General features: G+C 40.2%; 1 protein-coding gene across 7 annotated transcripts in view; it reads right to left on the reverse strand.

Moving 5' to 3' along the window:
• The window catches only part of SMC5 (structural maintenance of chromosomes 5), a 314,964-nt gene that overhangs the window by 276,350 nt on the left and 23,518 nt on the right, over positions 1 to 15,096 (reverse strand). For 6 of the 7 annotated variants that reach the window (XM_078772124.1, XM_078772121.1, XM_078772120.1 and 3 more), the window contains exons 3-5: positions 10,569 to 10,710; positions 4,645 to 4,697; positions 868 to 1,030 (exon numbers count right to left, since the gene is read on the reverse strand). In XM_078772124.1, the coding sequence (XP_078628250.1) occupies positions 868 to 1,030; positions 4,645 to 4,697; positions 10,569 to 10,710 (358 nt within the window). The remainder of the gene's footprint in view (positions 1 to 867; positions 1,031 to 4,644; positions 4,698 to 10,568; positions 10,711 to 15,096) is intronic. The other variant, XM_078772122.1, reaches the window with a different exon arrangement.

The raw sequence follows: 15,096 nt of genomic DNA on the forward strand, positions 1-15,096 counted from the left end.
TCTATACCTTAATTGTAACAAGCGTTACGCCTAGGTCCCCCGTCGGTGAAGTGATGCGAGTTGACAAAGTGGAAGACGCAAGGCGGCCATCTTGGATTTTGACGTGGCGACCCAATTTTCAATAGCGTTCTCCCTTATGCGTAGATACACCCACACACCAGATTAGAAGTTAGTAGTTCGTTTATTTTTCAAGATATTTCGCTCACAAGGTTCAGACATATATATGGTGGTGGCCATCTTGGATTTTGACGTGGCAACCCAATTTTCAATAGCGTTCTTCCTTATGCCTAGATACACCCATACACCAGATTAGAAGTTAGTAGTTCGCTTATTTTTCAAGATATTCCGCTCAAGGTTCAGACATACATGGCGTCAGAAATACATGGTGACGACCATCTTGGATTTTGACGTGGGTTGAACCCACACAAATTAGAATTCGGTCCTTCGCTTACACACGCACGTCCGCACGCACGGACACAGACTTACCGTGAATGTAAACCGAGGTCTCTACCTTAATAATAACTGATGCCCCTCTGCCCCTCTCCACTCCATGAATGTAACAATATCATTATAAAGACAAGGCTGCCAAGTCTTGGTTTGATGAACTTGCATCAAATTTTTATAGTCAATTGGAGTAAACGTTTGAATGTGACAGAACCTCACAGAAATCTGAATGATGCAAAGTAACAATCAATTAAAACCAAGCACATACTTACGGTGTCTTCCAGAGATACCATAGAGTTTTGACAGCAATATATTTCATAAAATAAAAACAAACAAAACAAACAAACAAAAAAAACAGCTGACAATGTCAAGTCGACACATGATGCATCAACTGACAACCAGTGTTGGAGAAATTGCACTCACCTGTGGGAGAAATTGGCAGAGGTTTTCAACTTGGATGTTCAAAGCCTCCACTTGCTCTTCTACCTGCTTTAGGCCAACCTGGATGCCATTTATTGCCCAAGTGGACTTGTTGCTCGAAGCAACAATCTCCCGAATAATTGTCACATTTTTTCTGGCTTTAAAACTGGAAAATAAACAGTTACAAAATGTATATTTAAAATGCATATATTTTGTATAGTAGGATGTCCAAGGGTGACACAGAAATATATATTTTGTGTTAGTCTTACACATCCATAGTTACATTTCAACCACTAGAGAGCATAGTTAGATTAAACCATGGCCACATTAGAAAGCTTGTCCACTATCATCGTTCCAGGCAAAATTGCATCTGAAGTACTTGAAAGATGCAGGAAAGCTGTGCTTGTGAACGTTGTACCAACCAAAGGACGAGAAACATACATAACGTCAAAACGATAACGAGTTAGTCGTACTATACTACTAGACCATGACAAAGCTAACCGTAGTGGCAGACTGACCAAGATCAACATTGTTTAATCGATGTGTTGGTTAAATCATGCATCGGTTAAACATTTAAGTGAATAATCGTAGAAATAAAAATAGGACCGCGGGTCCTAAAGCTCACCTGGATCATGAGCAACAGTAAAACAAACCACCCGCAGACACTCTTGGAGTACGATTTTTTGTGCAGTCAACAAATTTTGGTACATCATGGGTGATGAAGGTCGTCATCAAGTTTCATCTAAATCGTGTGTCGTTTCGGAGAAGAGAACAAATACCTATTTTGGGCATTCAACCCATCCACACCCCCTGCCATGTAGACCCCCTTAATATGCGTAGATTTTGATGCGGTCAATGCACCTTCGTTAGGAATAAGATGTGAAGCTTTTGGCAAAGTTTCATCAAAATTGTGCATTTGGTTCAGGCGATAATGACTGAAGTGTTTGCTCGTGCTCAATGACTGACTTACCTCCGGACATTGCTTGATCGCATAAGCTCACCAGACTAAAGTCCAAGTGAGCTAAAAACGACTTTCATTTACCTAGTGAAAAGCAAGACTAGTTTTAGGAAGCCATTTATTTACTTACATTTATCTACTTCCCTCTGACCCCCTCATATTACTCCTCACTGTTCCTCATTCCTTCACCACCTAGCCTTTTGTCCTCTTCATCCTGTCCTCTCTCCCTGGTGCCCTGGCCCTGGTGTTGGGCCCTGGTGTTGGGCTAGCGGCTAGGGTGCCGGCTTAGGATGCCGGCTTAGGATCCTAGGATCCTGGGTTCGAATCCCGGTCGATCGCTGAATTAACGCCAGGGGGGTTGACTCAGCCTGTCATCCTTCCGAGGTCGGCTAATTGAGTACCAGCTCACTGGTAATTCCCTGTTTGTCGTTAAAGGCGGCAAAAAGGGTTGGCGTCAGGAAGGGCATCCGGCCGTAAAACATTGCTTCAAAAAGGGGACCGAAAAACAACAACAACCACGGTTCCCGAAAAAGGCCAACCCCCGCTTTGCGGGGAAAAATGGCCTCTAAAGGTGGTTATATCCTGTCCTCTCTCCTTGCTCTTCTGCAATCACCAACACACCGCCAACAGCTCTCTCTACCTCTCCCTCATCTTACCTCCACCCCCCCCCCCTCACCCCTCACCCCTCCCCTATCTTGTACCTGACGCCCACCTCCCTCTTACTTAATTGTATGGACCTCAAACATCCGGGGCCTTCCCTCAAACCTGTCTAATCTCTCCAAACAGGTTGCATCTGCCATACCAGACATAATCTGCTTAACAGAAACTTTCCTCCTTCAAAACGTCTGACTCCTTAGTATCTCTCCCTGGTTACTACCTCCTCCAGTATGATAGACCTGAGCCTCGTTCTGGTGGTGGGGTTGCTAACTTTATCAAAAACTCTCTTCCTCACTTTCCCTGCACTGCCCTCTCTCTACCCCACCCACAGGAGTACCTCTGGCTGCGGCTTCCCCTCCGCTCCCACCTTTTGTTCATATGTGTTCTGTACCGTCCACCAAAACGTGATGACTCCATTTACATCTTGCTCTGACAACATCGACCAACTTCTTTCCACTCATCCGAAATCTCTTTTCCTCATAGATGGTGACTTCAACTATCATGCCAGCTGGCTGGGTGTGGGTACCTCTCTCATCAGCCACGGCACCTCAGCAAAGAACTTCTGTGACTTATTGGAACTGACAAAATCTGTCAATTTCCATACCCAGATATGTCAGGTCAGTGGTACATCATCTCTTCTAGACTTGGTTATGACTAACTTCCCTGGAAATGTCAGCTGTTCTTCTGCTCCAATTGGTTCATCTGATCATAAGCTTGTTAAAGTGGACATCCCTGACCATTTAAAACAGCTGTTCACCACCATCTGATACACTACTCACAATAAGTTAGGGATATTGGCAGGTTCTTCGGTGTGGTTGATTTTGTGTATTAATTATGTTGAAAAAAGTTGTTGGTCCTAATTGTATGGTTATTAATGAGTGTGAAAAAACACAGCATTCTTGATTTCAATACCCTAACCCTAACCCCTATAAAAGAAGAAGGGGGAAAAAAAATAAAAAATAAAAAATAAAACACTCCCACAATATCCCTAACTTATTGTGAGTAGTGTATTTGTGAGTACTCCCATCCAAAACCATGATATTTTCTACCCCCGTTAATCCACCCCAAAACCCATCTCTTTCAAATTCCCTGTTTTCTTTCCTGAAAGTCCATGTAATGTCCATCTTGTTTATCCCGTGTTCCCTGCCCCAGCCATCTCTCTTCCATAGATGTCATGATGTCTGTTACCTACTGTTGTTGTGCTTCCCTCTCTCACCTCCTCTTTTCTCTGGCTCCCTTTATATGTTCTGTTAGCTCTTACACGAACCTCGACTTTGTATACAAAAAAAAAGAAAGAAAAAAGCATTTTTAACATAATACGCATGCAAGTACGTGGGCTACGTGGGGGGCCCATTTCTTTTGTATGTTTAAATTATTAAAAGGGGGAAATATCAATTAATTATCTCATAATTGCTACCTAAAATTGAGTGCTACATCACATAATGCCGGATACGATTTTACATAGAGGATTTCACAGGGAATCACTGGGTTATTGGATTCCATTAAAGTTATGAAACCCATTATTTAAGTAATTATTTACAAACTTTCCATCAACATTTTCCTTCATTCCCACTACTGTGTACTATCCTGGACCTTTAAAAGAGAATGTGAATAAATGCAATACTGAAAAAGACATAGAGACCAAGTTAATAATGTAGAACTAGTGGATTAGAGCAAAGCGTTTCCACAGAGTTTTCACGTGAAAACGCATTCAGGCAAACTCAGGTTCTCCGAGCTCGGTTGCCTGGAATGGTGATGGCGGACAAGCTTTCTAATGTGGCCAACTGATTTGTACGGGCTGAATGGGAAGCGCACAGTCTAGCTGATGGATGCAAGTATATGTATACTTCCTACTATACAAAATAAGGCAATTCTCTGTATGTCTGATAATTATAAGGCCAATCTCCACCAAAATTTACATTCGTCGGGACACCCAGTCAGGTTATGAGCATGAATTAACCTCCCTCCATGAGTGTGGGAAGACAACTCACGATCAATACAAATACAAGTGAAATAGAGCAAGTGCTTTAACCACTGAGCCCTGCTGGAGGGAGCGGGTATTACCATTTATATAAAAAGTTTCTTCTATTTACCATTTTCATAAAAATAATTCCACATTAAGAAAAAACACAAATAATCAAACCAAATCAGAGTGCAAGACGTACAGTTCGATTTCCACCATGCTTTTCTCTTTCCCTTGCTTCACAAAATGCCCAAGCTGAAGAAAAAAAATATTAGAATTAAACAAAACATACCCTGCATTATTTTAGATACACCATTCAAATAGTTAAAGAAAGGTATGAAAGAAAGTTCCAGGGAGTAATGGAGGTAAGAAGAGAGAACAAAGGAGGATGCCAAATTAAAGAAAAATGAAAGTGAACAAAAAGGAGAAATGAGAATGGTTAGTGCTCTTGATATTAAAACAGCTTCCAATACCAATACCACCACCACCAAAAAATCAGGGCCACTTTCACTTTATCACTACAAACATTACAGAAGGTTTCTGCAAACAAGGGAGTAGATAGGTACACCTGAACAAGCCTGCAAACAATGGAGTAAATATGTACACCTGAACAAGCCTGCAAACAATGGAGTAAATATGTACACCTGAACAGGCATGCAAACAATGGAGTAAACAAGTACAGATACATTCAAAGTACACCGCCCCCATGCCAAATAATTAAATATCCTACAGCGCGGCATTGCCGGGGCGCCTCCGGCGTCCGGCAATACCGCACGCAGTGCAGCTCATAGAGGCTGCATTGGGAGGGAGAGGTGTACACTAATTGATTGATTAATTGAAAAATTAAAATCAATAAAAGATCACAAAATATTTTCTTAGTCAATTGGCTAATAGCACAACTAAACCACTAGTGCTTAATCCGAAGATGTATCTCTTAGAAATTTAATTAAATAAGGCATGAATAAAAAATTAAATAATTAATTGATTAATCAACAAATAATTAATCGATTAAATGATTAATCAATAAATCAAAAATAAACGACCACCATTTCATCAGAATCTGTAACTGAAAATGTTATTTTTTTTCTTAGTAATTAATCGAATAATTAAATAATTAATCGATTAATTGATTAATCAATAAATCAAAAATATCCTTGATAGCCACGTCACTTGGTCACTCATGTCCAAATATTGGCTTCCGAGCTCAAAAGGTGCCTGAGATATTGGCCAAATGAGAAAGAAAATAAATAAATGATTAATAATGAAAATAAATAAATAATAATCATTAAAAAATAAAATTATTAATCAATTCCGTCATGGAACACATAAACCACCACCATTTCATCAGAATCTGTAACTTAAAAAAAAAATTTTTTTAGTCATTAATCGAATAATTAAATAATTAATCGATTAATTGATTAATTAATAAATCAGAAAAATAGCCTTTGCAGCCAAATCACCTGGTCATTGGCATGTCCAAATATCAGCTTCCTAACTCAAAAGGTGCCTGAGTTAATGGTCAGAAGAGAAAGGAAATTTGATTTATTAAATAAGTACTTCATTAATCGCTAATAATTACATAACTCCTCAATTAATTGATTAATCAAAAAACAAAAAATACCGTTTTTGACAGAGGACTTGTTCACTATTGTGGCAAAATTTCAGCTTCCGAGCTCAAAGGATGGCTGAGATATCGCCCGGACAATCCAACAAACAAGGACAGATACATTCAAAGTACACCGCCCCCATGCCAAATAATTAAATATTCTACAGCGCGGCATTGCCGGGGCGCCTCCGGCTCATCGAGGCTGCATTGGGAGGGAGAGGTGTACACTAATTGATTGATTAATTGCATAATTAAAATCAATAAAAGATTATCACAAAATATTTTCTTAATCAATTGGCTAATAGCATAACTAAACCACGAGTGCTCCAGCCGAAGATGTATCTTTTAGAAATTTAATTAAATAGGTCATTAATAAAAAATTAAATAATTAATTGATTAATCAATAAATAATTAATCGATTAAATGATTTATCAATAAATCAAAAATATCCTTGATAAACCACCACCATTTCATCCGAATCTGTAACTTAAAAAATTAATTAATTCATTCATTCATCGAATAATTAAATAATTAATCGATTAAATGATTAATCAATAAATCAAAAATATCCTTGATAGCCACATCACTTGGTCACGGTCATGTCCAAATATTAGCTTCCCAGCTCAAAAGGTGCCTGAGATATTGGCCAAATGAGAAAAAAAAAAAAAAAGATTAATAATGAAAATAAATAAATAATAACCATTAAAAAATTAAATCATTAATCAATTCGGTCACAGAACACATAAACCACCACCATTTCACAGAATCTGTAACTGGAAATTTTTTATTTATTTTATTTTAGTAATTAATCGAATAATTAAATAATTAATCGATTAAATGATTAATTGATTAATTAATAAATCAAAAATAGCCTTTGCAGCCAAATCACCTGGTCATTGGCATGTCCAAATATCAGCTTCCTAACTCAAAAGGTGCCTGAGTTAATGGTCAGAAGAGAAAGGAAATTTGATCAATTAAATAAGTACTTAATTAATCGCTAATAATTAAATAACTCCTCAATTAATTGATTAATCAAAAAACAAAAAATATCGTTTTTGCCAAAGGACTTGCTCACTGTTGTGCCGAAGTTTCAGCTTCCTAGCTCAAAGGATGGCTGAGATATCGCCCGGACAAACAACCAAGAAAACAAACAAACAAATAAGTGCACATACATTCAAAGTACACCGCCCCCATGCCAAATAATTAAATATCCTACAGCGCGGCATTGCCGGGGCGCCATTGGCGCCCGGCAATACCGCAGTGCAGCTCATAGAGGCTGCATTGGGAGGGAGAGGTGTACACTAATTGATTGATTAATTGTATAATTAAAATCAATAAAAGATAATCACAAAATATTTTCTTAATCAATTGGCTAATAGCATAACTAAACCTTCATCCGAAGATGTATCATCATAGATGTATCATCATATCATAGATGTAGTGCTTCATCCGAAGATGTATCTTTTAGAAATTTAATTAAATGTCTAATAAAAAATTAAATAATTAATAGATTAATCAATAAATAATTAATCGATTAATCAATAAATAGTGAATCGATTAAATGATTAATCAATAAATCAAAAATATCCTTGATAGCCACATCACTTGGTCACTGTCATGTCCAAATATTAGCTTCCCAGCTCAAAAGGTGCCTGAGATATTGGCCAAATGAGAAAGAAAATAAATAAATGATTAATAATGAAAATAAATAAATAATAATCATTAAAAAATGAAATTATTAATCAATTCGGTCATAGAACACATAAACCACCACCATTTCATCAGAATCTGCAACTTTAAAAAAAAAAAATTTTTTGTCATTAATCGAATAATTAAATAACTAATCGATTAATTGATTAATTAATAAATAAAAATAGCCTTTGCAGCCAAATCACCTGGTCATTGGCATGTCCAAATATCAGCTTCCGAACTCAAAAGGTGCCCGAGTTAATGGTCAGAAGAGAAAGGATATTTGATTAATTAAATAAGTACTTAATTAATCGCTAATAATTAAATAACTCCTCAATTCATTGATTAATCAAAAAACAAAAAATTGCGTTTTTGACAAAGGAGTTGCTCACTATTGTGCCAAAATTTCAGCTTCCTAGCTCAAAGGATGGCTGAGATATCGCCCGGACAAACAAACAAGAAAGAAAGAAAGAAAACGACCAGAGTGAAAACTGAGTACTCCCTTTCAGCGTGCGTCATTGCCGAGCCCCCTTCGGTGCCCCGCAATGACGATTTGCAATGCCTGGAGATGGCATAGGAAAGGTGCGGTGTACAACAAACAACCAGAGTGAAAACTGAGTACTCCCTTTCAGCGTGCGTCACTGCCGAGCCCCCTTCGGTGCCCAGCAATGACGATTTGCAATGCCTGGAGATGGCATAAGAAAGGAGCGGTGTACAATATGTACACCTTGACAGGCATGCAAACAATGGGGTAAATATGTACACCTGAATAGGCATGCAAACAATGGAGTCGATGTGTACACCTTTTTGGAAACGGAAAAGGCACTTTTTTGAATAGAAAAATCTTAGTGGTTCTAATCCGAGGTCCATCCTAACCTGTGCTCACTTTATCTGCCATGTGGAGTTCTTGGCAAATAAAACAAACGCTTCACTCATATTTGGATCACTTTTGTCAAATACAAGTTTTGCAAAAGAGTAAGGGCTCCACCCGAAGCCCCACTGCCTGGTCCAAACTGACTTCTCTGGTAGTGGGATGAATGCATACAAACCCGCTGGTAAACAAAGCATGAAAAACTAGAACAATGCGACTGTCGCCAATATGCCTCTGTGTAGTCCCACAATGGGAATATGCCCTCGTTCACTGTCCTAAAAATAAACAAATTTGATTTAAATCCCTTCAACTGTTTTCAAGTATCACATTTTCACCAGCCATGACAGGTTTCACATCGATCGGTGAAGCAGTTTCAGAGAAGGGAATTTTTTAAATATCGGCTTTCAAGCTAATATGGCTGCCATACCACATGACATATGACCTTAAAATGTACTTTCTGCGTATGTATGGATGGGTAGGGGATCATGTTTGTGAAGTTTCGTGTTGATCGGATAAGGTTCATTTTTCTATCCAAGATGGCTGCCTATGACCTATGACATAGGTCATAGGTGATATGACCTATGACCTACGTGACCTATGACATCATCATTTTCAAACTATCCAAAACCTTGATCTTTTCTACCCCCGCTAATTTCACCCCAATTCCACTTTTTTGAAATACCAACTTCTGTCCTGGAAGTCCTTGGTGTTCTTGTGTTTTATACTTCTCCCTCCCCCCCCCCCCCCCCTTCCCATGCCTCCTCCCCCTAATCCCTCTCCCTTCCACACATCTCCCTGCTCTCAAATGTTGTGTTTGTGTGCTTCCCCTTCTCTCCCCATCTTGTCTTCCGCTCCCTCTTTTTATATATTTTGTTTGTCTGGTTGATTTGTTTGTGAAGTAAATGTTAGCTCTTTCACGAGCCTCGATTCAGTATACAAAAAAAAAGAAAAAAAAGAAAGAAAAAAAAGAAAATGCAACAGTGGTGTTCGATGGTATTTGTAAAATTTCACATCGATAGGGTAAGCGGTTTCAGAGATATAATTTATTTAATATTTTCTTTCAATCCAATATGGCTGCCACACCATGTCACCAATGATGTTTTTGGGATAATCTTTTAATCGCCATGCCTAGTCATGGACACATGTAAAGTTTCGAGTTGTTCGATTTGGTGGTTTGGGAGAAGATGTTTTTTTAATGGTTTTAGGTTAAATCCAATATGGCAGCCAAACCATGTGACCTATGCTGTCATAACTTTAATATTTCAATACAAATGGGTCATAGATCAGTGCATGCAATTTCAGATTTTTAGGATAAGGAATTCGATGAAAACATTTTTGGCTGGTATGCCACTTCACCTATGACGTCATCATTATCATGCTTTTGTTCCCCATTGGGAGTACTTGATAATGTGGCAACTATAAAAAATTTCCATTCAGCAGTTTGAGAAATAATTTTTTTATTATTGCGTTTAATCGAAGATGGCTGCCATACCACGTGACCTATGACATCACAATTATCATAAAACATTCTGCATGGGTGTCACTCCTACCCTGAAAGTTTCATCTCAATTGGACATGTGGTTGCTGAGAAAAACGAGGTTTAGCCCGTAAGGATGGACAACCCGAAAACATAATGCCTCTGGCCAACTTCGGGGCAGAGGCATAAAAACGTTGGACATTGAAGCAATAAAAACGAAAGGAAGGAAGGAAGAAAGGAAGAAAGGAAGAAAGGAAGAAAGGAAGGAAGAAAGGAAGAAAGGAAGGAAGGAAGGAAGAAAGGAAGGAAGGAAGGAAGAAAGGAAGGAAGGAAGGAAGAAAGGAAGAAAGGAAGAAAGGAAGAAAGGAAGAAAGGAAGAAAGGAAGAAAGGAAGAAAGAAGGGACTTTTTTTATTAACAATGGTAGCAGAAAAGAATAGGTGGAAGGGCAATTTACAAATGGCACAATTTGACAACAAGTTACCTTATCAACTCGTCCCAGCAAAGAAGGTTTCCCAGCAAGGCCAAGGCAGATGGCGCACACAATGGAGGATTTTCCTGAACCATTTGGCCCAATTATCATGTTGAGGTTGGGTCCAGGAAAAAGCTCACACAAATCATAAGTGCTGCATACAGATTACAAGGAAACAACACATCAGCTACAATGAAAGTGGCTCTTGAAATCTTTAAGCCAATATTATACAAATAACTCTCTCAACATTACACCCTTATCTCGCCAAGTAATGGTCTGTGGCTCAAACAACAGGTACGCATGGCCCGTCATTTTTGAAATGGCTGGCCAAGCCTGATGTTCGACTGAAGGTGGTATGTATTTGGAATTTGTTCAGGATGCCAGCGATAACACACTTCGTCTTCATGAAATGTACGATGGTGTCTTTAACACAAACCAACTAATGCTAGCAGATGGAACAACCGGCTTAACGTCCACCCGAAGGACGGTACAACCTGTGATGAAACGCCCTGCTACAGAAGCACCAGTTTAAGTTCATAGTCATGTCGGGAATTTACCCCAGGCAAGAAAACTCAGTCAAATGCACTAAATTTGCACCATCCTGGCAGGTTTCTAAATTATTAAAAATAATAATAATAATAATAAAACATCAAAAGGTTTTGGAATCAAACACTAAAATCCATTCGCAATAAATGAATGCAACACATACAGGGTAGTCCAAAAAGACCCAGCCAACTTTGGTTATTAATATATTTAGAACTGTCACAAATGATACAATGACACCCTTTGGTTTATATGATACAAAAACCCAAAATATTTTGTGCACAGCATCAATAGACTTCAATGTGAGCTCTGTCACACACAGGACATCAAGGAGGTACACGAGTTATTGCCATGTTCTGCTCAGCATGTTTGCGTCCACTAGTGTGCATGTAGCTGTGATCCGATAATGAAGATCCTGCAGGTTTGCCATCTTGGTGTTGAAGACAGCATCTTTGACAAACCCCCACAGAAAAAGATCGAGGAGGGGGGAGGGGGGAGGGGAAGGGAGGAGGAGGAGGAGGAGGAGGAGGAGGAGGAGGAGGAGGTTATGTCTGGTGGTCGTGGGGGGCCAGGCGGTTGGTCCGTCTCAGCCAATCCAGCAATCTGGAAATTGTTCAATCAGGACAGCTTGAACGACTAAGGCCCAATGAGGGGAAGTGCCTTCCTGTTGAAAAATGATATCGGGTTGCAGGTCTTCAATCTGTGGGAAGGTGAATCCTTCCAACATGTTAATGTAAATTGTTGAAGTCACTGTATCCTCTGCAATGAAAAATGGACCCACTAAGCAGTCATGGAGAAGGCCCACACCACACATTGACCTTTGGACGGTCGCCCGTATGTGTCCAATGACCACGTCGGGGTTTTCAGTCCCGATCCTCACATTGTGCCAGTTGCCCTTCCCAGATAAATGAAAGCAAGCTTCCTCTATGAAAATGACCTTTTTCAGTTAATCTTCGTCATCCTCTATGCGACTGAGCATTTCCAAGGCAAAAGCCTTGCATTTGGGTCCATCATTTGGATAAAGTGTCAGTCTTTCATGCAAAATACCTGTGTACAGTGATGGTTGGTAATCCCAGTTCACTGGATGCACGCCAGATTGATTTTCTGGGACTTTTTTTTTTTTTAACAATTGACACACACGTTCAACATCTGCTGTACTTGTGCTTGGTCGACCGGTACTTTTCTGTTTCTGACACCTTCCATTGTCCTTAAACCTCTTGTACAACTGGTACTAGTCCACGATGGCGGATTCCTTCCATACCTTGTACCGAAATTACGCTGAACTTGTGTGTCGGATCTTGTCTCGATTAACCATTCAACGCACTGAGCTTTCTTATGTGGAGTCGCCATTTTCTTTAACATTAAACTACCAGACCTGAAAATACAAAAAACTAAGAATTTCTGGATCATATAAAACAAAAGGAATCGTATCATTTGTGGAACTAAATATATACTCAACATCAAAAGAAACTTATCAAATCTTTAGAATGACACTCATTGAAATCCTCCATGCAAAAATGAAAAATATTTGAACACAGAAATAAAGTTCAGCTATCTTTACAAAACACGTCAATAAACAAGAGGTTGCCTCAATCACAAAAAAACAAAAAGCATGAACATCACAAGGGGTGGTGCAACAAAAGTCACAGCACTGCAACACAAAGGCACGTACCTGAATACAGTCAAAATAAAATGATACAGGAATGGACACAACATGCTGAACAGTCAAGGACAGAATGACAGCAGTCCTCAATATCATGTGTGTCCTCCCTGAGCTGTGATGCAGGCTGTACACCGCCGATGCATGCTCTGTACCAGGCGTCTGTTGCGGTCCTGGGGAAGTCTGTCCCACTCCTCCTGCAAGCCTTGAATGAGCATTTGCCGATTGACAGCCGTTGATCTCCTTGATGCAAGACATTGACCAAGCTCATCCCATAAATGCTCAATGGGATTAAGGTCAGGGGAATAAGGCATCCAAGGCATCACGTCAACACCCTGTTCCTGGAGGAAGTTGGTGGTCAGGCGAGCAGCATGGGGTTGAGCGTTGTCCTGCTGGAAAACTGCAATGTCAGGTTGAGCCTGGAGAAATGGCTGCAGATGAGGTCTCAAAACTTAATTGACATAACGCTGACTAGTGAAATTGCCTTCGATGACGACCAAAGGTGTCCTGAAACGGGTGGAAATGCTGGCCATCACATTGGGTCCTCCACAACGATTGACCTGGCGAATACAGCATGATGCATACCTTTCCCCACCTCTGCACCATATCCGTTGATGCCCATCGAAAGCATGGAGGCAAAATCTGGACTCGCCGCTGAACAAGACTGCACTCCACTGTTGCTGTGTCCAGCGGCGATGCTGCAGACACCATCTTAGTCTGTTCCGCCGATGCACTGTGTTCAACACTGGACCTCTGCAAGGACGTCTTGCCACCACCAGGCCCCAACTTCTCAAACTCCTAAGCACAGTAGACACTGATGCGGTTGTTGTGTCGACCTTTTGTCACTGCAGCTGTTTGCGTCGCAGGGTGGAAACGATCACAAAGATGCTGCAGCACAATCCAGCGGTCTTGGTTTGGGGTGGTTACCCGTGGTCTTCCTCTTTGTGTACCATTATTCACAGTTCCAGTTTCACCGTAACGCCTGGCCAAGTTGGAAATTGCAGGCTGTGAGCAACCAAGACGTTGGGCAATTGTTTGCTGGCTTACACCAGCCTCAAGCATCCCAATTGTCCTTAAACGTTGTTCAGATGTCAGGCGTGGCATCTGAATTTTCTTGTTGTTTTCCCTGTCAGAAGCCTCAAGAGTGACTATAGACAGCAGTAAATGAATGTCTAACCATGAGAACTGAAGGATTTCATTATGAGGGTCTTTTTTAAAGGGAAAGATCCCTATACAGAAACACTCAAGCATGCCATTGTTGATCAACTAGATGATTGAAGTGAAGCTCCCGTTACATAATCAGCCATTACAATTGAAGAAACGTGTTTGTAAAGCTGCACATTTCAAAAAATGAAAGTGATAAGTTTCTTTTGATGTTCAGTATATTAACAAGCAAAGTTGTCCAGATATTTTTGGAACACCCCTGTATTTGGAGTTGGTACAAGTTGGCAACTGAACCATAATCCTCACACAAAGTTTTGGAGATTTATATAAGTACTATTGCTCTGTTGCATTTATGGCCCCCACATCAAGCATTCAACCACAACCTCAGCTTTCGCAGACACTAAACATGGGGTAGATCCTTCCACGGATGACCCAATTAACCAGGAATTACGCACAAGCAGTGATTGGCATGTACCCATATCCCAAACCTGGTCTAAACTATGTTTGGTGTCAATATTCGGATCAACTATAATTCCATCCTCCAGGCATTCCCAAATAACCCAATCGTCGGCATGAGAAAAATGACAGGGACAAACATACACACATAAGAAATGTAAAAAATAATAATCAATAAACACAAGACAGATGGAATGAAATCCCAAATGATAAATCTTATTCAGCGATCACTCGTAGCCAAGTATGATCGTTTTCCAGTTCATGAGTTGTGGGTCTGCAGGTGGCTAAAGAGGCCGATCTTCGAGCCGCAAATCCTGTTGCAGTGAGGGCACTTGTTCCCAGGTGGAAGGGGATCGGCTGTTTTGTTTTCTTGTCTTTTTTTTTCTCCTCCTCCTCTTATCCTCAACTACTTGTCGACGTAATTTTTCAAAACGATGGGAGTCCTGGTAGAGCAAGTTGCGCCAAGCAGATCTATCTTGCGCAAGCGTCTCCCATGTATCTGTGTTGATCTTGCATGCCTTCAAGTTGCCTTTTAGTGTGTCTACAAAACGCTTGCGTTGTCGACCACGAGTCCGCTAAACTTTCAGCTGGGAGAAAAGAAGGCCTGTTTGGGAAGGCATGGTCAGGCATCCGGACAACATGCCCCATCCAACGTAATTGGTTTCGAATGATCAGAGCCTCAATGCTGGTAATTTTAGCTTCTTCCAGGACGCTGAT

Source organism: Myxine glutinosa, chromosome 2, assembly GCF_964187855.1.
Source record: "Myxine glutinosa chromosome 2, kmMyxGlut1.1, whole genome shotgun sequence".
Lineage (NCBI taxonomy): Eukaryota > Metazoa > Chordata > Myxini > Myxiniformes > Myxinidae > Myxine > Myxine glutinosa.